The sequence below is a fragment of the Vigna angularis genome, chromosome 3, assembly GCF_016808095.1.
Source record: "Vigna angularis cultivar LongXiaoDou No.4 chromosome 3, ASM1680809v1, whole genome shotgun sequence".
Classification (NCBI taxonomy): Eukaryota; Viridiplantae; Streptophyta; class Magnoliopsida; order Fabales; family Fabaceae; genus Vigna; species Vigna angularis.
Window position 1 is genome coordinate 9,536,050 of NC_068972.1, and position 24,178 is coordinate 9,560,227.

The 24,178-nt window shown below is 34.3% G+C and overlaps 2 protein-coding genes across 6 annotated transcripts; one reads left to right on the top strand and one right to left on the bottom strand.

The window, feature by feature from the left end:
* Positions 1-494: 494 nt before the first annotated feature.
* LOC108325907 (protein MOR1) lies at positions 495-19,957 on the top strand. Of its 5 annotated transcripts, none has more exons than XM_052874971.1 (54): positions 495-898; positions 1,073-1,178; positions 1,291-1,414; positions 2,702-2,781; positions 2,869-3,046; positions 3,141-3,205; positions 3,910-3,992; positions 4,109-4,194; positions 4,311-4,424; positions 5,100-5,219; positions 5,678-5,780; positions 6,297-6,433; positions 6,731-6,796; positions 6,891-7,008; positions 7,184-7,224; positions 7,595-7,666; positions 7,765-7,875; positions 7,981-8,086; positions 8,594-8,706; positions 8,817-8,904; positions 8,990-9,090; positions 9,842-9,949; positions 10,037-10,142; positions 10,213-10,292; positions 10,372-10,521; positions 10,644-10,719; positions 10,815-10,939; positions 11,033-11,143; positions 11,216-11,365; positions 11,473-11,547; positions 11,634-11,715; positions 11,791-11,900; positions 11,976-12,074; positions 12,172-12,246; positions 12,333-12,428; positions 12,519-12,620; positions 12,727-12,828; positions 13,003-13,185; positions 13,259-13,370; positions 13,638-13,714; positions 13,791-13,870; positions 15,408-15,467; positions 15,654-15,711; positions 15,841-15,963; positions 16,046-16,123; positions 16,214-16,372; positions 16,477-16,635; positions 17,270-17,367; positions 17,454-17,610; positions 17,692-17,808; positions 18,537-18,632; positions 18,820-18,891; positions 18,999-19,281; positions 19,385-19,957. In XM_052874971.1, the coding sequence occupies exons 1-54, from the start codon at positions 739-741 to the stop codon at positions 19,657-19,659; spliced, it is 6,006 nt and encodes a 2,001-aa protein (XP_052730931.1). In that variant the 5' UTR covers positions 495-738; the 3' UTR covers positions 19,660-19,957. The 5 variants fall into 5 exon arrangements, with proteins under 5 accessions (XP_052730931.1, XP_052730930.1, XP_052730932.1 ...); XM_052874970.1 differs by having other exon boundaries at positions 11,821-11,900; positions 15,585-15,711; XM_052874969.1 differs by having other exon boundaries at positions 496-898; positions 15,585-15,711.
* Positions 19,958-20,825: 868 nt separating this feature from the next.
* LOC108325370 (uncharacterized) lies at positions 20,826-23,956 on the bottom strand. The gene is made up of 8 exons (XM_017558435.2): positions 23,754-23,956; positions 23,431-23,504; positions 23,080-23,121; positions 22,683-22,724; positions 21,965-22,048; positions 21,463-21,550; positions 21,239-21,336; positions 20,826-21,156 (listed from the first exon to the last, which is right to left on the bottom strand). Exons 1-8 carry the CDS (start codon positions 23,908-23,910, stop codon positions 21,139-21,141), a joined length of 603 nt encoding a protein of 200 aa, XP_017413924.1. The 5' UTR covers positions 23,911-23,956; the 3' UTR covers positions 20,826-21,138.
* Positions 23,957-24,178: the final 222 nt, after the last annotated feature.

Below are 24,178 nucleotides of genomic sequence, written 5' to 3' on the forward strand. Positions count from 1 at the left end.
ATCAAACTGATACTCCTTTAATTAATTGAAACACTTTTAAGTTCTTAGCTGACCTTTTATTATAGCAAAGGTGAAAGAAATGTATACGAGGAACAGTTACAAAAATCAATAGGTTATAAATCATTAATCTTATATATTTATATATTATATATATATATATATATATATATATATTTGACTGTTGATTTGAAAAAAAAAAAAAACCTTTTTAATGATTAAAGAGAACGGAATGAAAATATGAAAGAGGATGACGGTAAGATATAACTGCCAAAATTTCACTAATAGAGAACAACTAAATACAAACTCTCCTTGTGTGATGCTGATGTGTGACTTGTGAGGGAGATCTCAATTCAAAATTGGCGTTGTGTCGACACGCGCACGAAAGGAATGTGGGTAAGGAAAAACGTAAATACCAATATACCACCATCCCCGTCCCAAGTGCCCAAGGAAAACCATTTAAATAAATATATATAAATAAGAAAAAAATCCAAAACAAAAAACCCCTCTTTCTCTCTCTGTTGTGTTTTTGAAGCAAATATACAAAAGCCTTTGCACGCTCATTCACCGTTTCTTCTACATTCCCCACCCCCATTCCCTCGCCGGCACTCTCCCAAATCCAAAATATCACCAAACACACACGGAAACAATCACGAACACTCTTCTTTCTCTCTATAGGATTCGGCGGAGATCGATAGGTTTGAGACCTGAGGATTGTAGTTTGATAGGAGAGAAACAACAATGTCGGAGGAAGAGAAGTTGTTGAAGGAGGCCAAAAAATTGCCGTGGGAGGATCGCCTCTTTCACAAGAATTGGAAAGTGCGCAACGAGGCGAACATCGATTTGGCCTCGCTCTGCGACTCCATCACCGATCCTAAGGACTCTCGCATCCGCGAATTCGGTAGGTGTTTTTTTCCTCTTCGGTTAGGGTTTTTAAGTTTTCGATTCGTTTTTCGATCTCCCTGTGGTGGATCTGGATGCGGTTCTCTGCCGAGTTGTTATTTGCTAAGGTGCATTTTCGTTTGGATCTTGATGCTTGGTTTTGTTCCTTGTTTTTTTTTTTTGAATTTGGCAGGACATTTTTTCAAAAAGACAGTGGCGGATTCAAATGCGCCGGTGCAGGAGAAGGCGCTGGATGCTTTGATTGCTTACTTGCGAGCTGCGGATGCCGACGCCGGGAGGTGAGGATTTCGCTGCTTTTGGTTTTTGGATTTTAATTTGTTTGCATGTTTTTGTTTCAAAGAAGTTACCGTTCGTGTTTAAATTTAAATTTGAATTTGAATTTCGGAGTAGGTACGGGAAGGAGGTCTGCGATGCGGTTGTGGCTAAATGTCTGACGGGAAGGCCAAAGACAGTGGAGAAGGCTCAGGCAGTGTTTTTGTTATGGGTGGAATTGGAGGCCGTGGATGCGTTTCTGGTACCATTTATTTAGCTTCTTTGCTATTAAACGGCCTTCTCCTTTTTGTTTGTGAGGGAGGGGTTTGTCTTTTGTGTCTAGCCGAGTTGAGATTGGTTATGCATTTTTGTTTCAGTTGTGATGTGTGTTCTGTTTATGTCATTAATTTAAACTTGTGTTGGCAATGATCGCGGACATGAAAGTAGTATTCACGAAGTCCTAATCGCAGTGCTTATTCTTTTATGCTTTTTCAAGTTCTTTCGAATGCGATTTTTATCTTGCTTGCTTTCTGCCAGTTATAGCATTCATGAGCGGACAATTTTTGAAGTTAATGGGTACTATATTGCCTCTCAGTTTGTTGGTGATGAAGAGACCGAAGTTTATGTGTTCATCTATTTGATTCTTTCGAATTTTGTCTTTCTTTGGAGCCGCTGGGCAGTGACACAACTTTCCCCCTCTATCTCTCAGTAATTGGTTGTTTTCTGGTGCTGTTTTAACAGTAACCGACACCAGGGATTTAGTTACAGTTTTCATATTGAAATTGTATTCTTGATGTTTTCCTTTAGTTTTGATTGAATGAATGATTTACATTGTTTTTTTTTTCTTTTTTCTTTTTTGCAAAATACTGTATTCTGAATGTCATCATGTCTACTAAAATAATATTTTGAATTTTACTGGTTAGTGTTATTTATTGCTTTTATCAAGGGTTTGAAGTATGGAAAAAATGTCATCAACTAATAATAGGAAAAATCCTTTTTAAAAAAAATATATTATTTATGGGTCCGTTTTCTTTTATATTTTCATGGTTTTATCCTTGAAACTATTTTATTTTTTATTTCACTTAGCTTTGTTTTACAATTTCTTTATCACCAATTCTGGAAATGTTTTACATGGTGAGTTCTGTTTGGATTTGACTAGTCAATAGCAGTGCATTTACTAGTCATATTCTTCCTGTTTCTGTTTCTTTCTCTTAGCTGTTGGTAATTTTATCATACACTACGTTACATATGCCCCTTCAATTATTAGGATCTATCGAAATTTTAATTTATATAAAAATAAATTAAGGTATGGTACATTAAAAAAGTGCAAATTGTTAGTAGGAAAACCCTTTATAATTTAATTATGTTCTATGGGTCCAAATATACATTTTAACATTTGTTTTAATTCCAACGTTTGGTGCCTCAAACAATTAATTTCAAATTTGGTTTCCAATGTGGGGAATTATTTGGGGTTTATACATTAATAATTCAGGTCTACTTATGATATTATTCCTTTCCAATAATTTTTGAAGGCTTTTGGTAATTTTAGGATGCGATGGAGAAAGCAATAAAAAACAAAGTTGCTAAAGCGGTGGTACCTGCAATAGATGTTATGTTTCAAGCTTTAAGGTTTGGAATCTTTGTTGCAACAATATCTATTATAGGTGTTTTCTTTTACAGATTTTATAGAATTATTATTATTTTTTATGCTGCTAGTGAATTTGGAGCAAAAATTGTGCCCCCCAAAAGACTTTTGAAGATGCTTCCAGAACTCTTTGATCATCAAGATCAAAATGTTCGTGCATCCTCTAAAGGGTTGACCCTCGAGCTTTGCCGTTGGATTGGTAAAGATAGTGTAAAGTCAATTTTGTTTGAGAAAATGAGAGATACAATGGTAAGTTAGAATGGTTGTCTATTTTTTCTAGTTTTATTTTATTATTTTCTCCTCCATAAAGAAATCATACACTCCCTTTTTCCCATTCTTGTAGAAAAAAGAGCTAGAAGCAGAACTTGTAAATGTTACTGGAACAGCAAAGCCAACCCGTAAAATAAGGTGGATGTTTGATTTTAATACTTTTGCTTTGAATTTCTCCTTACTGAGTGTTCAGTACAATGATAGGTTTTTTCCGTACTTACTGGGACACCCATGACTTATGTGCATATTCTTTTTACTTCATTTTATTTTGTAATTGTTTTTTTACTTGTTGTTATGGACTTTTGCATTTGGATGTTTTGTTTTAAGTTGCTTTTGGAAGTTTTATGACTAGTTAGGTATTGCTTTATTCAGGTGTTATATTCCTCCATGTTCCTATTTTTCTGCTGTTTCGTCAGAACCTTGAAACAGTTTCTATATCTGAACTAGTTATTTTTTCTATTTGAATGTGATAAGTGATGTGTTGAAGAGTGAGTAATCGAAACTTAAATTAAGAGGGCATCTTACATAAATTTAGTACCATAAAAAAGTATGGAGCTTTTTTGAGTTCTACAAAGCGCTTTTGTTGCATCCATATCAAATTTTGAAGTCAAATATTTGATGTAAGTCTAGGTTGTAGTTCCTTCCTTTTCTAACTTTACTTCATAAGGTTTTACCAACAACAGATGGCATTAGCCACTGGTCTGTGACCAACTTTCATCAAACACAACCTTTTGCTTATACCACTGGTGTTGATCTTTTTTAGTTAAATATGTTGATGTGAAACATTTATTGGCTTAACTGTATTAATGCCATCCTAATCAAATATTCTGTCATGTTTTTAGATCTGAGCAAGACAAGGAACCTGAACAGGAAGCTGTGTCAGAGGTTGTGGGTCCTGGCCCTACTGAAGATTCTGGGAATGATGGTATGCAAAATTTTGTATCTGGAGTATGTTTTTCTTATTTTTAGACATTGTTGTCTTTCCTCTGTAATACTTACTGATTTATGCCTTTTTTTTGTTGTAAATGCTTTCATAATTAGCTCCTCAAGAAATTGATGAATATGAACTTGTTGATCCTGTTGATATATTGACTCCTTTGGAGAAGTCAGGATTTTGGGATGGAGTGGTCAGTTATCTGCCCTTTCTCTTAGATTGTGCTCAGTAACTATTGTACCTTTACTTTTGTTACATGCTTTGAATCTGCCTAAGCTTGTTGTTTACTTTTGTCTCGGTAATGTTCAGAAAGCCACCAAATGGTCTGAAAGGAAGGAAGCTGTTGCTGAGCTAACAAAGCTTGCATCAACTAAAAGAATTTCTCCTGGTGATTTCTCTGAAGTTTGTCGGACCTTAAAGAAGGTATCTTGTACATGTTTGTGTTTTATAGAAATGATGCATCGTGGCTTTTTCTTTACAAAGCTTTGACATTGTTTGGATCTACATTTTCACTCAAATATTTGTCTGTTTCCTAGAGACTTTTAGGATATCTCATGTGTTGATGCATAGTTGACTTTCAGAAGTTAAAATGACTGGGTCTGGTTTTTTGCCACTGACATGACTTTAAAAGTATTGGGGCATAATTTTCAGTTAAAGTTCGTCTACTGAAGAGTTACCACTTCTATTAGTTTGTGCCCTCTTTCATTGAAATTTATTTCTGTTTATTGCTGGGCAATTTCTTCCAGGCTTTCTCCCTGTTTTGTGGAGGTTAGGATTTGCTTATGTAAATGTAAAGTCCAATATTTTTTAAACATCTTTGTGCTCAAAGATGCATTTGCCTGTTTGTATTGTATCATATGACTATGACTATATGGTAAAGGGCAAACGTTGCTTTATATTTGTGAAGTTGGTAGTGGTGCATTTTTTATTCTTTTCTTACTCTGAAGTTTAATTGTTTATGTGAATCATGGTCATTTTTGTGACCAGGGACATAGTTGACTTGATATTGATTTTATTTTATTTATTTATTTATGTATTTTCTTTGTTACTGATGTATTTTTTGTTGCTAAAAGTTTAACTGGTCGTTTTTGCTTGCAGCTGATTACAGATGTGAATATTGCTGTTGCAGTTGAAGCTGTTCAGGCTATTGGCAATCTTGCTCGTGGATTAAGAACTCATTTTTCCGCGAGTTCTCGCTTTTTATTGCCTGTTTTGCTTGTAAGTACTATCCTACAGCCAAATGTACGAGGGGTTAACAAATGAATGCTTTTTACTTTTCGGTCCATTTACTTTATATTCTTCATTGGTTATTTGTTACATGTAGCAGCAGTAGTTAATCTGTATTCCTTCCATTTAATTCCAATAAAGTCATTATCTGTTTTATTTAAATTGGTTTATCTGCAGAAATGGTTGAGAGTGTGATCTTTCTCATTTTGACTTGCTCATCACCTTAAATTTCTGTTACTGCTGTGTCTTTTGAGGAAGTCATTGATTTTGTTTAGGAGAAGGTTGATTGTCTTCTGTTTTGTATGCTGTTAGAGGTGTTAACATCAGAACGGTGCTCCTAGTTTGCAAGGAAATTCCTGTTAAAGTAAATAGTGAATTGTATTTATACACAAATTAATAATTCACTCTTCAAATATTGCTTGCTTATTATGTTTCTTTGTGATGAACAGGAAAAGTTGAAGGAAAAAAAACCTGCTTTGGCTGAGGCATTGATACAGACTCTTCAAGCGATGCATAAAGCTGGATGCATCAGCCTCATAGATATCATTGAAGGCATGTTTCACATCCTTGATTTTTTATTCAACTCGATAGTCTTTTGTTTGAAAGGTTATAGGTTAAATAATTTAGTTACTTGTTTTAAAGAATCTCATCTCTAGCATTATTTTTTGTAAATACTCAACTTCTGTGGCCTTGCCCTGCACTGTTTAGTGCTTTTCCTGGTGAAGTTTATTAGTCCCAAACTGACTATTATGATATTTATCTTGCATCACTAACCACAGATGTCAGAACAAAGGATTTTTGGTGTTATTTTTCCCTTAGATTCCGTATCCTCTGCAAGACATGATGTAAAATTCATTCAATATTTTCTTCTGGTTATTTATTTAGCTGTAGATTCACATCACTTTTTCAACTACTTGTATTAAACACCCCATGATTTAGATCGGTATGTTGTTTTTGTAGTCTGTTGTAAGTTATTGTTTGTATTTCTGTATGTTGACCTTAAATAATCGTGTCATTAGTGTTTTATGTTTGCTTCTTCTTTAATGTATTATGTGTAATCTGTTGCAGATGTTAAGACAGCCACAAAAAACAAAGTCCCTCTTGTCCGATCGTTATCCTTGACCTGGGTGACATTTTGTATTGAAACAAGTAACAAGAGTGTTGTTACAAAGGTGCACAAGGATTATGTTCCAATCTGTATGGAGGTCAGTTTGCTCTTACTGTTTAATTTTATTTAGCAGGCTTGTTTTTGTTTTTTTGGTAGATTTTAAAAGTGATTTTAGAGTCTTTGGCTCAGCAGTTTTTAGATATTTTTAATTAAATATCACTCAAAACACGATTTAATAAACTGCATGACAACAGTTGTGATTATTTGCCTTGTGTTTAGTTCTCAAGTTCTGCGCTGCTGTTTATTCTAGAATACGATTTATTTCAATTCTGTAAAAAATACACTGTAAATGTATGTCTTATTTTTTTTAAATGCTAAAATATGGATATTTCAGTGCCTAAACGATGGCACTCCTGAAGTCAGGGACGCTGCCTTTTCAGCATTGGCTGCAATAGCTAAGGTAAAACTTGTTTCAACTACATCTTTTTCTTTGCTTTAGAATATGCTTTTGCTGTTGAGGTTCTGAACATTATTTCCTTCACTCTGTTAAATAGTTGGTTGGCATGAGACCTCTTGAGAGGTCATTGGAGAAACTTGATGATGTTAGAAGAAAGAAGCTTTCTGAAATGATTTCAGGTTCTGAGGATGCTGTGCCTGTTGGTTCTTCTGCAGGTTTGTACTTTTTATTTATTATAAAAAAAAAACGTGAAGAGAAAAAGCAAGTTTTGGGCTTTTTTGAAAGACTAGGGCTTTCCTATTTTGAGTCATTCTCTAATTTGTGATTTATTGATGTTTAATGTGTAAATATGTTTGTTTTATGCTGTGACACTTGGTAATGATGTTCCAGCTTCTGTGCAAAATACCCGGGCAAGTGCATCTTCTGCAGAGGTGGGTTTACTTTTCTTCAATTTAGTTTTTAGCTCAAGAAATCTGACTTCAGTTTCATTTCATTCATGTGTTGCTCCAAGATTTAGTTGGATTATTTGTAGTTTGGAAGTTTTCCCTGCCCAGTTTCCCTTTCATGGATCAATCGATCTCCCTCCCATAGGTTTTGAGCAATCATTAAAAAAAATGCGATTCCAATTTTTACCTTAAATATCACATGTAATATGAATGCTAAATTGCTAGAATAGGTTTTGGACATGAATTTGAGAACCATGTTAAGTATTAGAGAATACAAACTTGTGAATGATTTAATTTCAAAGTTGAATGTATATATTGGAGGACAACATTTATATGTCACTTGATTTGCTTACAGACCTCTGAAAGTGCATTTGTCAAAAGGTCAGCAGCCAGCATGCTTAGTGGAAAGAGACCTGTTCAGTCAGCTGTAAGATTGTATCTTGCTATTTATTTAAAATATGATGATATTATTATTGTATTTCTGATGAATGCAAGTTGATTTGTTAAATATTTTGCACATTCTAGCCTGTCACTAAGAAAGGAGGAGGGGCTGTAAAGTCTGGCACAAACAAAAAAACTGATGGAGTTGCACAGCTGAAGGCTTCAAAATCAATTGAACCACCTGAGGATGTTGAGGTAAATTGATGTCTGTCTGTTCTCTTTCTATTTGATCTGAATATTATTTCTGTTTCTTTGATAACTAATTATATTTATTAAATCTGTGTGTCTAACATTATGCAGCCTACTGAGATGAGTCTTGAAGAGATTGAAAGTCGAATAGGTTCTCTTATACAGTCAGATACTATTGCTCTATTGAAAAGTGCTGTGTGGAAAGAGCGTCTAGAAGGTTGGCAGTCCCCTACTTGTAGTGACTTTGTTTATTTTTAATTATTCATATTGGGAGGAAGCATGTTGGTAAACAGGGTGGGGGTGGGTTGTCTGGTCGATGATTTAACCTCTGAATCATTATAACAATGTCTATTATGACGAGTTGCTCTTTTGATGGATTGGTTTTATCCTGTAACATAAGTTTTATTCTGAGCATAGAACTAAATTGCTAGTAACTAATCTGTTGTATTTTAAATGGAGTCTCAGTTTAAATTTTTGTATAAAGTGTAATTGTTTTATTTTTAGATTGTCCATTTGGTAATGTGAAATTGGGCCTGCCATATCCACACGTGAATAAAATCTATCCTGCTTTCCTTGTAATTTGAAATATGGCCTGCCATTCTCTCTGGTCAGAAGAGATGGGAATGAAAGATAACAAAATATTGTCTGTTTTCCTTGTAATTTTCTGCTTTTGCCTTTATGAAGCGCTTGATAAAATAAGGCTCCTGAAGTTAGATTTTTGCAGCCATTTCTTCACTGAAACAGCAGGTAGAAAGCTTACAGGACCTCAACCAATCAGCAGAAATTTTGATTCGTTTACTCTGCACTTTACCTGGATGGGGCGAGAAAAATGTTCAGGTTCTAAAATAGTTTCTTTGGAATTTAAAATGTTCTATTTTTTATGGTTTGTTGTGAAACATAGGAAGGAGATTTTAAGAGGGCCCCTTAGCTTGTGTTTCCTTGTGCAGGTTCAGCAGCAGGTTATTGAAGTGGTCAATCATATAGGTTCGACTGCAGCGAAATTTCCAAAGAAGTGTGCAGTACTTTGTCTTTCAGGTGGGTAGTTTAGCTATTACCATTAATAAACTGTGTTTACTTTAGGAATGACTGTTCTGATTTGCGACTTGTTTTTCAATTTTAGGACTAAGTGAACGTGTGGCAGATATTAAGACACGTGCACATGCTATGAAATGCCTGAGTACTTTGTGTGAAGCTGTTGGTCCAGGATTCATTTTGGAAAGAGTAAGCATGGTTGCCCTTGATAAGCATATATTTTAGTTGTTAGGGCACAAGTGTGCTCCTAGCCTGTGAATCCTATAAACATACGAGTTGTTAGGGCATAAGTGTACTTTTGTTTTTTTGTTTTGAATATGGTAAATAAAATTATGTTCTATTAGCAACTCCTTTTGTGTTACACTGTTTTAAACAATTGAACTGCTTTTTCACTGTTGAGTGTCGTTGTTTGCACTGTTGTCTGTGACTAGTGTTAACAGTATAAACATATATACAAGGTGAATTTAGTCAATTATGCTTGTTTTTGTTAAAGATGGTTCGCTTAGCATAATGATATCACATGTATATTTTTTTTTTTTATACCAAATTCTTTACTATTTGGTTAATCAAGTTAAGTTATATATTTCAAAGTTGAATCTCATAATTTCTTAGTAATCTTAAATAATATAATTTTTTCGAGAAGCAAGACAAAATTTTAGAGTTAAAAATGATGGTTGTGCGTAGTTTTAAAATATTGTAAGTTTGTGACTGTAACACCAGCCAAATACCAGTAATTAGCTTACGGTAGAACAGTTTTAGTGTAGCTGTTTAATTTTTGTAATTAATTCCCGTTATTAAGATGGTGCCTGAGTCTGGATTCAATTGAAGTTCAGTTTGTTTATCTTGCATATTATTGATTTTGGATGCATATTATTGATTTTGTTTATCTTGCGTATTAAAACATAACGTTTTGAAAACTTTGTTTTTTTTTTAATTGTAGCTTTACAAGATCATGAAGGAGCATAAGAATCCTAAGGTTCTCAGTGAGGGAATTTTGTGGATGGTTTCTGCTGTCGAGGATTTTGGTGTCTCTCATATTAAGCTTAAGGTGCATTATAGATGTTTTATTTTTGTATTTTTTGTGGAATGTTTTGCTTAAAGTTTCCAACTTTTTAATGCAAATCTTATTATGCAGGATTTAATTGATTTTCTTAAAGACACTGGGCTGCAGTCAAGTACTGCTGCTACTAGAAATGCATCAATTAAGCTCTTGGGTGTTCTGCATAGATTTGTTGGTCCTGGTAAATTTGTGTTTCATATTTTCTTCTCAAGTATGTTTTGAAGGCTCTAAGGAGCTTTCTCTTCTTGCAGACATTAAAGGGTTTCTTACTGATGTAAAGCCTGCACTGCTTAGTGCCCTTGATACGGAGTATGAGAAGAATCCTTTTGAGGTATGTTGTGTTTGGTGAGGTTAGTTGTAAGTTACGTCTTGGTTTTCCTAGTGTTGTCATATAATTTCGACTGCTTCAGGGAGCATCTGTAGTTACCAAGAGAACTGTCAGGACTTCGGATTCCTCTTCATCTGTTGTTGCTGGTGGACTTGATGGCTTGCCTCGTGAAGATATCAGTGGAAAGATCACTCAAACTCTTCTGAAGAGCTTGGAAAGCCCTGATTGGAAGGTTTGTTTGATAAGAGCATGCAGTTTGCTTTTAATTTTGTATTCATGGTTGTTTTGGGTTTTCAGTTATTAAGGAAGTATTTTGTTGCATTGTTGCTTCTAATTTTGCTGTGCATACTATAGGTTCGTATGGAGTCTGTTGATGCTGTAAACAAAATATTGGAAGAGGCTAATAAGCGCATTCAAGCAACTGGAACTGGTATTTCATCAACCTTTACCCCATTAAATAAGATGTGTGGTATATTTTCGACTTGGTTTGTCATTTTATTTGTTTTTAACTGTCTTTTTTACCAGGTGAGTTATTTGGAGCTCTCAGGGGACGACTCTTTGATAGCAACAAAAACATCGTCATGGCTACCTTGACAACAATTGGCAATGTTGCATCTGCAATGGGGCAAGTTGTAGAGAAGGCCAGCAAGGTATGAGGATTCTGTTATGCCTTCATATTTTTAAATAATTGGTACTGTTCTTTTGCTGTTTGCTATGTGACTTAATTTCAACGGTTTGTCCAGGGTATTCTGTCTGATATATTGAAATGTCTTGGTGACAACAAGAAGCACATGAGAGAATGTGTACTGAATACATTAGATTCTTGGCTGGCTGCTGTTCATCTTGATAAAATGGTCTGTCGTTATCCTATGTTCTGTTGTTCTGTGTCCATAGAATCAATGTCCTGAGTATGGTTTTTGTTTTAGGTTCCATATATTGCAATTGCTTTGGTGGACTCTAAAATTGGTGCGGATGGGCGTAAGGATCTTTTTGATTGGTTATCTAAGCAACTTTCTGGGTTAAGTAGTTTTGCTGAAGCTGCACAACTGCTGAAGCCTGCCTCTTCCGCAATGACAGTACAGTCTGGTTACTCAGCTTTCTGATTTTGTGGCTATAATATTTCTCAAATTAGTTCTAATTTATACTATTCTTTTGAACAAAATTTATGATGGCTTATTCTTAGGATAAATCTTCTGATGTTCGCAAGGCAGCAGAAGCTTGCATTAATGAGATACTGAGAGTTAGTGGACATGAAATGGTATTTGTTTTAAAAGACTGCTTTTTTCTTCCCTTGCTTCCTTAGTATTAATGTGGTACCCAAGCATCTTTAATTTGTTTTTCCAGATTGAAAAAATAGTTAAAGACATTCATGGACCAGCACTGACTCTGGTTCTTGAGAAGTTGAAACCATATGGAGCTTTTCAAGGTATGTTCTCATTCTTCTGTTAATCATGGTGAGTCTGTTCTTATTTTTATCTTACCTACACAGTTATTTTTTTAGAGTCATCTGTGGTGTCCAAATCGGTTTCAGTGGGTGCACCAGCAAAATTGAAGGGGGGGAAATCAACCGCTAATGGTGTTTCAAAACATGGAAATAGAGCTGCATCTTCGGTAGTTTCTTCTTTTTTGTTAATTACTCTTAGATTTGTTTGGATTTTCTAACTATTTGTTTCTACATCTCAACAGAGAGCTGTGACAACAAAAGGCACTAAATCTGAACCAATATCTGTTCAAGATATAGTGGTTCAGTCTCAAGCTTTGTTAAATATCAAGGATTCAAATAAGGTAATGTTGTTTGAGGTTGGGTTTACCAAACTTTACTTGAGATCTTAAATTTATACGTGCTGCTGGACTGTCATCTTCATGATTGTCTTACATGCAGGAAGATAGGGAGAGAATGGTGGTTCGAAGGTGTAAGTTTGAGGACCCACGTCCTGAGCAAATTCAAGATCTTGAGGTGGGACTGTTTGTTGAGGAATACGTATACATAACTCCAACTTTCTATAACTATTGAATTATATTAAAAGTGACTGTAATTTGCAGAATGATATGATGAAGTATTTCCGAGAGGATTTACATAGGAGACTCTTAAGTGCAGATTTTAAGAAGCAAGTTGATGGACTTCAAATGCTACAGAAGGTGTTGTTCTTATAACATTCTCAATAACTTCCATGCTTTTGAAGTGTTTTTTATTTACCGGAACTTACAAACTGCAATTGCACTTTTCAGGCCCTTCCTTCCATTGCTAAGGAAGTAATAGAAGTTTTGGACATTCTTCTGAGGTGGTTTGTGTTACAGTTTTGCAAATCAAACACAACATGTCTATTGAAGGTTTCTATTATTTTTAATTTTGTTGTGATGCCAGTTTCCTTCTTTTTTCCTTTTAATTTGAAGATGTATGGTGTCAGTTGTAACTTTATTCAATTTAATTGCTCAGGTGCTGGAATTTCTTCCAGAACTGCTTGACACCTTGAAGGAGGAGGGTTACACTCTGACAGAATCTGAAGTGGCAGTGTTTCTTCCATGCCTTGTAGAGAAGGTTAATATTAGCAACTATATTTGTAGAATGTTATTATTCCTGCTAATCTTTCTAATGGTTTAGTTGATTTCATCTAACTTTTGTTTTAAACTAAGGTACTAGGTTATATTAGTGTGCTTACTTTGGTGTTATAGATGGAAAAGTAGAAGTTAATTTCTTATTTTAATGTTGCAGTTAGGGCATAACATTGAGAAAGTACGAGAAAAAATGCGCGAGCTGACCAAACAATTTGTTGCCATATATTCAGCTTCTAAATGTTTCCCCTATATATTAGAGGGTTTGCGTTCCAAGAATAATCGAACTCGAATTGAATGTGTTGATTTGGTTGGATTTATTATTGATCATCATGTTGCTGAGGTATTGTTTCTATTTTTTAATTATTTTCTACTCTCGCTGTTTTCCTTAAATACTACTGACATTCTGTGGACAGATTGGTGGGCAGCTAAAATCATTGCAAGCTGTTGCTAGTTTGACAGCAGAACGGGATGGTGAAACTAGGAAAGCTGCATTAAATACACTAGCTACTTGTTATAAGATTCTAGGTATGCCACACCCTTTAGAACTATCTCTCTATTTCTCAACGTTCTTGGGAAATAGCTGTGCCTTCTGCCTCGTGATATAAAGCACATCTGTTGTATTTTGTTAGATTGGGTTGTGTTTTTCCACTAGTGTGTAAATTGCATGTGCGGCATGTCCTCCATGTGTGAAGTGATCCACTTTTTCAATCGCTGAACTTAGATGCTGAATTTTTATTCTTTTCTTCACACCTCCTATAACTTGCTGAGTTATTTTTCAATTTTGGTATGCAGGTAATGACATCTGGGATTTTGTTGGAAACCTTTCAGATGCTCAAAGAAGCATGTTAGATGATAGATTCAAGTGGAAGGTCCGTACATCCTTTAGTCATTTCTCTCCCTGTTATATACTGAGTTCTTGATGATTTTGGTTGTGTACTTTACTAGGTACGGGAGATGGAAAAGAAGAAGGAAGGGAAGCCTGGTGAAGCAAGGGCCATTTTAAGACGCTCAGTCAGGGAAAACGGGTGTGTCCATTCTTTCCAATCTGTTCTGTATTTTATGCTGTTCAGTCAATGCATTTTTTCCTTCTAATTTGTTCTATGATGTCTTGATCCTGATTATTGTTTAGAAATGAAAATATAAACATGACTTAATTCCTTTTTGTGGGCATTTGCTTATTGTTGATATCTTTTGATAATTTTATCCTACTAAATGAGGCTGGGATCCTATTTGGTGTAGCATAAATATTTTGGGGGAAGGTGCACTATGATTACGGCTGTTGAGATTTTAGGATTTGATGATTTGTTTTGGTAAAAACATCGAAAAAATATCTTATTTATATTGTAAATGTTATGATGGATGTGATTGATACAGTTCCTTTCAAGGAAGTATAAATGAACATAGTAACTACGCAATGACTTTCACATCGGACCTATCAGTTTTTTGAGATACCTCTTTCATGATTTTACAGTTCTAGTTAAGCAAAACAATTTAACTTTTGTACAAACTCTCAAGTCAAGGTGTTTGAACTTAACTGTAAATTTTTTTCCTATTCATCTCACAAGGACTGTTTTATACCTTGACTCAATCCGTTTAATATGAAGTTAACTCCTTTATAAAATGTTTTCATTTTAATAAGTTTTCATGAATCTATATATATATTTTGTACATTTAGTAGTTTGAGCTTATTTAGTACTAATGTATTGCACTTTATTAATTTGAAATGTTGAATTATTTTGTTAGTAATATTTGGCTATGCCTATATGTTATTAATAGGGTTCTTAATATTATTTTTTGTATTACCTAAGAGTTTGAGTCAACTCTATGCGATGAGCTTATGGAAGCTTCACAAATTATGTAAATTCAAGTTGGACAATCTTGAATTGAGTCCTATTATCCTAGCTTATTATTTTAATATATATAATGCTTTTCGTGACCTTAGAGCTTGTCAACTGCCAACTGACCTACCAATTTGATAAAGTTAGCACTGTACATCCGGATAGAATTTTCTCATAAAATGATGGTTGTGCAAGTGGCTATCAATATCCATAGTGCTTTTGCACCATGTGTAGGATTACAAGTGCTTTCGAAAGAAGATTTTTGAGAATACATGGATGGTTTGGTTGGTTCAAGGCTTTCCATTAGCGAATAAAATTCTGGTAGATGGGAGTTCTAAGTTGGCATGTTGGTATTTGAAACAAGGCAATTTATAGGAGCTATGAGGAAGTATAATTTATTTGTGATTTATGAGAAACATGATGGGTGGGTGTTAAACTGGTTTCTTGTTGTACTTCTTTTTCACCTTGAGCCCTATGTGTAGACTTTTTATTTCTTCCCTTCATATCTCTGATGTAAGAACTCACATGTGTATACGCATACACACACATGAATAAGCTAAGAGATAATTATGTCTTAAGTATCCTTTCTCATTCTCAAGTGTGGGATTAGTTAACCTATTTCCTGACCTGGACTGAAGAGTTTCTTTTGTCCGGATTATTAACATAAAAAGTTAAATACAGATGTTTGACAGTGAATATTTCCTGTTATTGCTTCCATTACCAGGTCTGATGTTGCAGAGCAAAGTGGAGAGATGTCTAGATCTCTTGCTGGTCCTATATTGAGGTATGGTAAAAGTTTTACCGAGATTCATTCATTTTCTGCTCCTTATTAATGGGAAATTAACCCTGCCCCAAATTATCCATATTTTTTATTATTCCATATCACTCATGTTGATTTCAGGAAAAATTATGGTCAACCTGATAGTAACATAGAGAGACAATTGATTTCCCGTTCTTCTGCTGTTGCTAGTGGACCCCCAGATTGGAATGAAGCACTTGATATAATTTCTTTTGGATCTCCTGAACAGGTGAAATAAACTAAATAATTTGCTATACACACATACATATATATACACACATCTTTTGAGATACACCATTCGCTTTCTATTCTTTTGAAATTGAAGGTTGAACTCTGATTTTTTATTTTCTTGTTGCAGTCTGTTGATGGAATGAAAGTTATTTGTTATGAGTTAGGTCAGGTCTCTAATGACCCAGAAGGTATTGTTATGGATGAACTTGTGAAAGATGCAGATAGATTAGTTTCATGCCTTGCAAATAAGGTGAGATAACTTTCCAGACTACTTTTCTCATTCAGGGAATGATTTTCATGTTTTTTTATTATTTTCTTATTATTTTAAATAGGTTGCAAGAACCTTTGACTTCAATTTGACTGGGGCTTCGTCACGATCTTGTAAATATGTGCTTAACACTCTCATGCAGGTACTTTTTTATTTTGGCGTTATAATTTGTATCATCTGATGTCTTTTAATATAGCTATTTGTGATTGCTAATTTGTTTTGGGAAATACAGACTTTTCAGAATAAAAGATTAGCACATGCTGTAAATGAGAGCACTCTTGACAGTCTCATTACTGAGCTGCTTCTGTGGCTCTTGGATGACAGGGTTCCTCATATGGAAGATGGAAGTCAATTGTTGAAAGCATTGAATGTGTTGATGCTTAAGATTCTGGTTAGGAACTTTATCTCCCCCCATCTGTTGATCTGCAATGGGAGGCATATTATGCTGATGTATTATAGTGCAGGTTTTTTAGTAACTAGTTATTGTCAAAACAGGATAATGCAGATCGTACTTCTTCCTTTGTTGTCTTAATCAATCTTTTACGGCCGTTAGATCCATCCAGATGGCCTTCACCAGCATCAAACGAGTCACTTGCTTCCAGAAATCAGAAGTTTTCTGATCTAGTTGTAAAATGCCTTATCAAGCTTACAAAGGTAACATGTGCAGCCATCGGCAAAATGGTAATGGATATGAACATAAAACAAACTATTTTGGTTTTATGAAGATAATTAGGCTAATGTAATATAACTTATTAGGCAAGGTTTCTGGACCGAGCAATTTGTTATTTACTCTAGGGTCTATATAAGGTTATTATATTTCCTTTTTTATTTAAACTTCCACAGGTAGCATGAATCAGTGATGAATAGCTTGAATTTAAAGTACTTTTGACTTTTAACTTTTACTTATGTTTCTAATAGAGACTACTACGCAATTTGTGGTGATAGCATATCTAAGATTGGCTACTATGCTTTTTAATATGATAACCTTGTGAAGAAATTTTGACCCTAAATTTTACCATTCACCATTCCCCATATAATTGTTATAATATTTTATTTGGTTGATGAATTAACAGTATTAGTTTTTGGATGATTATATAATGGGCCCAAATATGTAGTCAATATATATTGAATATTCAATTATTAACAAATCCATTAACCAATCTATTGTTCTTCTATATGATTCTATTGATATTTATTTACGCTCTTTGAACTTATATAATTTGTCTTGTATAGTTATTAATTTAAGTTTTTTGGTTCAGCATTAACATGTATTTTGTTTGTGCTGCAGGTCCTTCAGAGTACTATATATGATGTTGACCTTGATCGCATTCTTCAAAGTATCCATTTGTACCTGCAAGACTTGGGAATGGAAGAAATTAGAAGAAGGTATTGATTGATTGGTAAAGTTGTTATTTTTTTCTTATAAAATAATTCTTGAATCATTTCTATTTGCTAATGTTATTTTTGTACAGGGCTGGTGCTGATGACAAACCTTTACGAATGGTCAAAACTGTTCTGCATGAACTTGTCAAGCTTCGTGGTGCTGCGATAAAGGGTCATCTTTCAATGGTTCCTATTGATGCAAAACCTCAACCCATCATCCTTGCATACATTGAACTTAATCTTGAGGTATGAACTGAAACAAATTAATCTGATTTATTGTTGAAGTAGACCCATTTATACTCTATTTCTACTACCTTTTACTTTTAGACTTTGGCTGCGGCAAGAATGTTGACTGCATCTGGACCTGGGGGACAAAACCATTGGGGAGATTCAGCAACCAATAATTCAGCCTCTGGGACCCATTCTGCTGATGCCCAGTTAAAGGTATAGTTATGCTTTATTTCTCGGTATCTTGGGTACTATAACTTCATCCAATGTTGTAAACTTGAAATTCTACCTAGAATTGTTATTTGAAGTTATAAAACCCAAATACATTATAATACAATACATTAATAAGTAGGACATGGAGCAACAGATGTAATTGTTCTTGAAGGAGAAGAGAAATGTGAGGTGTTTTTTAAAAATTGGGTGATAAGGCAAGAATGATCTGTGTGAATCTGTCTGCTTGCCTCACAAGGGATCGATAATACCATTACTTCTATTTAACTCCCACTTGCCATATATTCCGTTGGTGAGGCAGCACAGATGATTCTCAACTTGTACTTATTATCCTAAAATTTAACTCGCAATCCTGGCAGTAACGGATATATCTAAGTGTTTCTAATTTATTCTGTTTTTTCTTGTGTTGTCATGTTCTAATATCCTATTTTGCTGCAACTTAACTTAAAAGCCTATATTTCACAGTTGACTCTGTTTGTCTTCAAAATTTTCTAATTTATTCTGTTATTTCTTGTGTTGTCATGTTCTAATATCCTATTTTGCTGCAACTTAACTTAAAAGCCTATATTTCACAGTTGACTCTGTTTGTCTTCAAAATTTTCTAATTTATTCTGTTTTTTCTTGTGTTGTCATGTTCTAATATCCTATTTTCCTGCAACTTAACTTAAAAGCCTATATTTCACGTTGATTCTGTTTGTCAAATAAAATTGCAGCAAGAGTTGGCTGCTATATTTAAGAAGATCGGGGAGAAGCAAACTTGCACAATTGGTCTATATGAGCTATATCGGATTACCCAATTGTACCCTAAGGTAAGAGTTAAGGGTATTTTGATTAAGAGTAAAGATAACAGAAATAGCGATGTATTTTTTTTTGGTTTAGAGTGAAAATGGATGATAATAATAATTTTCAGATAAGATGTAATGTGATGGATTTAAGTAAATGTTCAGCCTATACGATTTTTGCTTATTTGATTAAGGTTCTTGTGCTTTATCTTAGGTTGACATATTTGCTCAGCTTCAAAATGCTAGTGAGGCCTTTCGAACTTACATTAGAGATGGTCTTGCTCAGGTTGAGATTATTTACTTGTATTCACATGTTAATTGAGCTTCATTTTGTATTTCTATGAGCAATTCGGAGTATTTGACGATTGGCAATTGAATTTAACGTTTTGGCAGATGGAAAAGAATGCTGCAGCTGGAAGAACTCCCTCGAGTTTACCTATGCCTACTCCTCCACCAGCATCTTTAAACATATCTTCCCCTGATTTTGCACCTCTCTCACCTGTAAATGCAAATCCATTGGGTGATGCTAAATTAAATGTGAAACCTGACCCAACAAATTTTAATTTACCCCCATCATACAGTGAGGAGAATAGGCCTGTGAATGCCATTACGTCTAGAGCATTAAATTCTGACTATACATTAGGTGACCAAAGAAATGATAGATTTATGACAGGAGGTATTTTAACATAATTTTACTTTAACATAATTTTACTTGTTTTGCACCAATTTTTACATTGAAGAAATGATATTGACTAAGAGAAGTTACATATGAACTGCAGTAACCAGTGGTACGTTGGATGCAATCAGAGAGAGGATGAAGAGTATGCAATTAGCAGCTGCTGCTGGGAGTACAGAATCTGGTGGTAGGCACTTGACGAGTGCAAATGACAACTTGAATCATGGAGTTCCTCCTAGTCAGATTCCTCATACGGCAGAGCATGTTGGTACGGAGAATACTTTGCACGGTGGGGTACTTCCTATGGATGAGAAGGCACTGTCTGGCCTTCAAGCGCGGATGGAAAGATTGAAAAGTGGTTCCCTTGAACCTCTTTGATGGTAAAGAGAAAACATTCCTCACTATTATCAGATTTCATTGATGCACTGGCGTACAGCGTGTCGTCATATAATTTTCAATACGGTATAGATGAATATGTATAATCCTTCAAACTATTGAACATTGACGTTGCAGAGCATAGCAGGATTAAGTTGCCGTCCATTTACCGCCCTTGCAATTATTTCACCTCATGCTTTGCCCTCTTGCTCGTTGTATATTGTAGTGGAGCTTTGTTTTTCTAACAGGAGTTAATGTAGATTGCGTCAATTTAATGCAATTTTACAGATCATTCCTTACTGATGCTGAGATTTGCTTGGTGTTTCGCATTAGCTTGTTTCAGCAAATTTTGACACTGGTGTTTCAATTCAATTATGCAAAATGAATTGTAGGACATCACGTTCAATGTCCTTGAATTTGTTCATTAATAGTTTGTGCTTGCGAAAGTTGCTGTGCTATTTTTTAATAAATGTGAATGCATATTTTTTAATAAATTTAGTTTGCCAGTTTTATTTTACAGTAAATTTAATGAAATGTGAACAACTCTATTATTTGTTGCGATGAAGACATTATTTATCATTGAATTGGGCCCAAGTAAAGAAAGTGCTAAAATATTTTACAAAACCTAGAAAATGAACTATCAATGTGGGAACTGGAGAACCTTCAAAATTCATTTTAACTCCTCTTCTATGATTGCTGCCAATAAATAAAGCCAAAATCTTCATGGTCATCTTATACATGTATTCTGGAATGTTTAATTTATATTTCTAATTATACATTTTAGATTGAATATTTCAATCTGGAACAGAAAATGAAAAACAAAGATTCACCGAACATGCAATGCAAGAGCACCTTCCACCAGCACCCACAAATCACTAGCAACCATCACTAAGCATTACAAGCTCAGACTCTGATTGGTCACAACACAATAAAACCACTACAACACCCACCAATGCCTAATTTCTGAAGGGTGTAGGTGGGGAATATGAAGGTGCAGGAAGAAGTTGCCATGTTGTGTTGTGAAGGTTAACTCTTTATTTCAGATTCGAGAAATTGTTGGTTCAAATATTGAATGATGTCTTCTTCAGCAAAGTTTCCCGATTGAATTTTGTGGATGAGAAACATTTAATTTTTACAAGTTCAGAATATTCTCTTAACACGACTAAATACTTTTTCAACTCTTATTGGTCAAACGTCATCCAAAAATTGCTTAAAATTTTGTTCTGCCTTAAGGCTCAACTTTCAGTACAAATTTATGAGTTTTAGAATATACAATTTACCACAGAATAAGATTCCATCCATATTTTCCAGAAGTTACTACTAACGACAGAATATCCAATTAAGTACTATGTAAAACAGTTGGGAACAATAACAAATTTTCTACACTTAAATTCCTATCGTGATTGAGATTTATTAGTGTAGATTTATCAGATCAGGTTGCTTTTCCCATTGCTTCCTTGGATTAAATGGGAATTCAGATTTTCATAACTCTTCTCCAGTCTGCAGTCATAAAATATTGTTTCCTGTTGATCATAAGCTCATTGAAAATGATAAAGAATTGTTCCGAAAAAAAAATACATACCAACGTCTCATGGTCCCCCTTTACTTCTTCTATCAATTCCTGCAGGGGTTTATTAGCACTGTTAGGAACAAGTGCAGCAAATGCAGCTGGTTTTAGTCCTGCATAACAAACATTTCAAAACCATAGTGAACGTGTGAAAAATCTGCCGAGAATGTTCAGAAAGAAAGATTTCATCTTCAACAAACGCTAAGGAACAACTGAGGGTGTGATCATATTTTTGTTACCAGTTTCCGGAAAAGAATCTATGAACATCATCATCTCCTCTCCGCTTAAACCAGACAAGAAACATATCCGGGGAAGTGACTTGGCTATCTGCAGGGTACAAAATACTGAACATGAAGAGATTTCAATGTAATTCATAAATTAAGGATTGCCATGACCGAATGAAATATCAATATGTGCCACCTTAATCCTTCAGTAAAAAGAAGTATTTTGTCCAGGTGAAAGTTCCGTAGTGAATTAGAAGCATGTTTATTAACATATATAGAGCTGCAAGGTTCAAGATTCTTATGCTCACAAAATTAGAGGTGGTGTGAGTTCTCCAGTTTTGATACAATAAAGTCTACATGACAAACTGCAAATACATAATGAATATGTATGAAATGGTAGACAGCGATAACAAAGGAAAAACTTTTTCTTCTGTTACTTATTATCACTTTATGAGTTCAAATTCTCGACGAGTGCACAGAAAGATGTTAGATGAAAGTAATACATAAATATTTATACCTTGACCTCTTCCAAACTCTGTTGTGTTGTATGCATTGCCTCCCAAAGTGAACTTGTAATCATGTCTTCTGTGCAATAGATGACCTGCAATGCAACACATTATACTCCCTATTTATTTTTTCAATTCTTCTTGAGATAGCTACGAATGCACCTTGTAGGTAAAAGAGGCACAGCATGGATTATATAGTTATGACTTTGAAACAATATTTGGCCATTTAAGTAGGTGTTTTAATCAGACCTCTCATGGGGCCAGGTTTGTACCCATTACAAAATACTTTCAATCTCAAATGACATATTCCCATGTTGCTTACTCGGATGTAACAAAAGAATAAAATTATAAAACTATTCGGTATCAGGTCGAGCACAAGCTAGTTATTCTGCATATGTATGAAAATTTTGCCTTCTGATCAAAATGGTCCTTTGTTTATCAAAAATTCATCTTTTTCTAATTATTGATCCACAACAAAAGGCTGAAAACTATTTGACTTTTACAAGAGCAGCCAGTTATATTATCCGTCCATTTTGTAGATTTGTTGTGTCAAGAAATTACTCATTAGAAAGAATGATCTTTTAGTCTACAGCAGGATAGTCTGGTGGAAACAATAATAAAATAATCAACCCCGCCCCCTTCCCCTCTTCATTTTCTTACAGAATATTTACCCCATTGATTTTGGTTTAAAAAAAAAATGGCCATGAAAGAGAAGAAATGAGATGTTACCTTCAGGAATTCACCATCTAACTCTTTTAAAAGCTGTTGGATCTGCTCAATATCAAGATGGACATTATACTATTAAATGACATTAATGCAAATATATCTAAAGTAACATATGACTGTATAATCATCGTAAGCTGATTGGCTATGTTACTATAGTAATTTACTGACAGCTGATAAATTAATGATACATTACAAGGTATATACAGGATTTTCAACAGTGGCAACAATATCAATAAAAGCTACTCATCGATGATATTTTGGATCATCAAATTGAAAGCACAAACAATAACCAGAGCAAAGGTTGATTAGAAATTCAAGTACACTGAATGGCCACTTAAGTAAAGAGATAGAAAGTAAAAGAAACAGAAGGCATCGTATATATTTCAAGACATGAATCTACCTTCAAAGCTTCATCTGCTTCAAAGCCCAACAACAATAAGGCCTGCAGAACAAAAGAAACGTGGGTTTGACTAAATATAAAGTCAGAGTCAGATTACAAAGTTCTGACCCAAGTCAAGATAGAGTGAAAAGAACATACACAAAACTCACTCGATTAAAATTTTCTAAGCCAAATAAATAGGAATCAAGGCCTATCAGAGACACTAGAAGATAACTTTTGATTTCAATGAAAAGTTCGTTAATAGGAATTTTTTATGAGTGTGTATGTTGAAAATTATTTTATCGTGGCAGTGACGTGAAAAGTTATAATAAGTGATTGAAAACATGTTATTCAAAACTAACCATGACTTACAGGTGGACCATATATAGGATCCTCTGCATTCAAAGGAACGAATTTGGAGTCCTCAACCACCTCATTAGGAAGACCTGCACGATAGAAAAACATTATATAAAGACTTTTGTAGTTCGTAACGCCCTCTGAATAAAAGAATTTTTTTCCCCTCAATATAGAAGTTACATAAGTAAGCTCGGAAGCTCGAAGTCCAAATCTATACTACGCGATATAGAAAGAAAAAATAAAAATTTAACATCACTGGTGGGTAGGAGTGTTGATTTGAACTGCACAATGCCCCAATTGGGTATTAGAGAAGACAGTGATAAGATTGTCAATTTTACCTTCATAGGATGCTCTCCGAATATAATGGCAGAACTTAGAAGAGTTTGAAGAAGAAGAAGAATAAGACACTGAAACTGGAAAACATGAAGGAGGCATTGATACGTGATAGCGCAACCACGAATTTGCTGATAATCCAATGGAAGTAGCAGATGACATGATTTTCCTCACTACTTTCCAATTTCTTCCACTATGACTCTTACACACAGAGCTGATGACAACAAATATATATATACTCACAATAATAAGAAATTATTGATATATTTAAATTAATTTCTAATTGCAATAATTTAATTTAATTTTTATTAAATTTAATTTAATATATTAGTTATAAAGATAATAAAATTATTCCAAGAATAATTAAAAGAATAACTCTTCCTCTTATGTTTGATTTCTTTTTAATTAATCTATTATAATGAATAACTCC

Bases quoted from the DNA above. Each gene is read 5' to 3' on its own strand.
- LOC108325907 (XM_052874969.1), top strand. From the start codon at position 739: ATGTCGGAGGAAGAGAAGTTGTTGAAGGAGGCCAAAAAATTGCCGTGG. The intron at 3,993-4,108 runs GTATGCAAAATT...TTTCATAATTAG, and splicing joins TGAAGATTCTGGGAATGATG to CTCCTCAAGAAATTGATGAA. The intron at 18,892-18,998 runs GTTGAGATTATT...ACGTTTTGGCAG, and splicing joins TTAGAGATGGTCTTGCTCAG to ATGGAAAAGAATGCTGCAGC.
- LOC108325370 (XM_017558435.2), bottom strand. From the start codon at position 23,910: ATGTCATCTGCTACTTCCATTGGATTATCAGCAAATTCGTGGTTGCGC. The intron at 22,049-22,682 runs GTAACATCTCAT...GTTGCATTGCAG, and splicing joins TAGATGGTGAATTCCTGAAG to GTCATCTATTGCACAGAAGA. The intron at 21,337-21,462 runs GTAACAAAAATA...TTTGTTATGCAG, and splicing joins AGATTCTTTTCCGGAAACTG to GACTAAAACCAGCTGCATTT.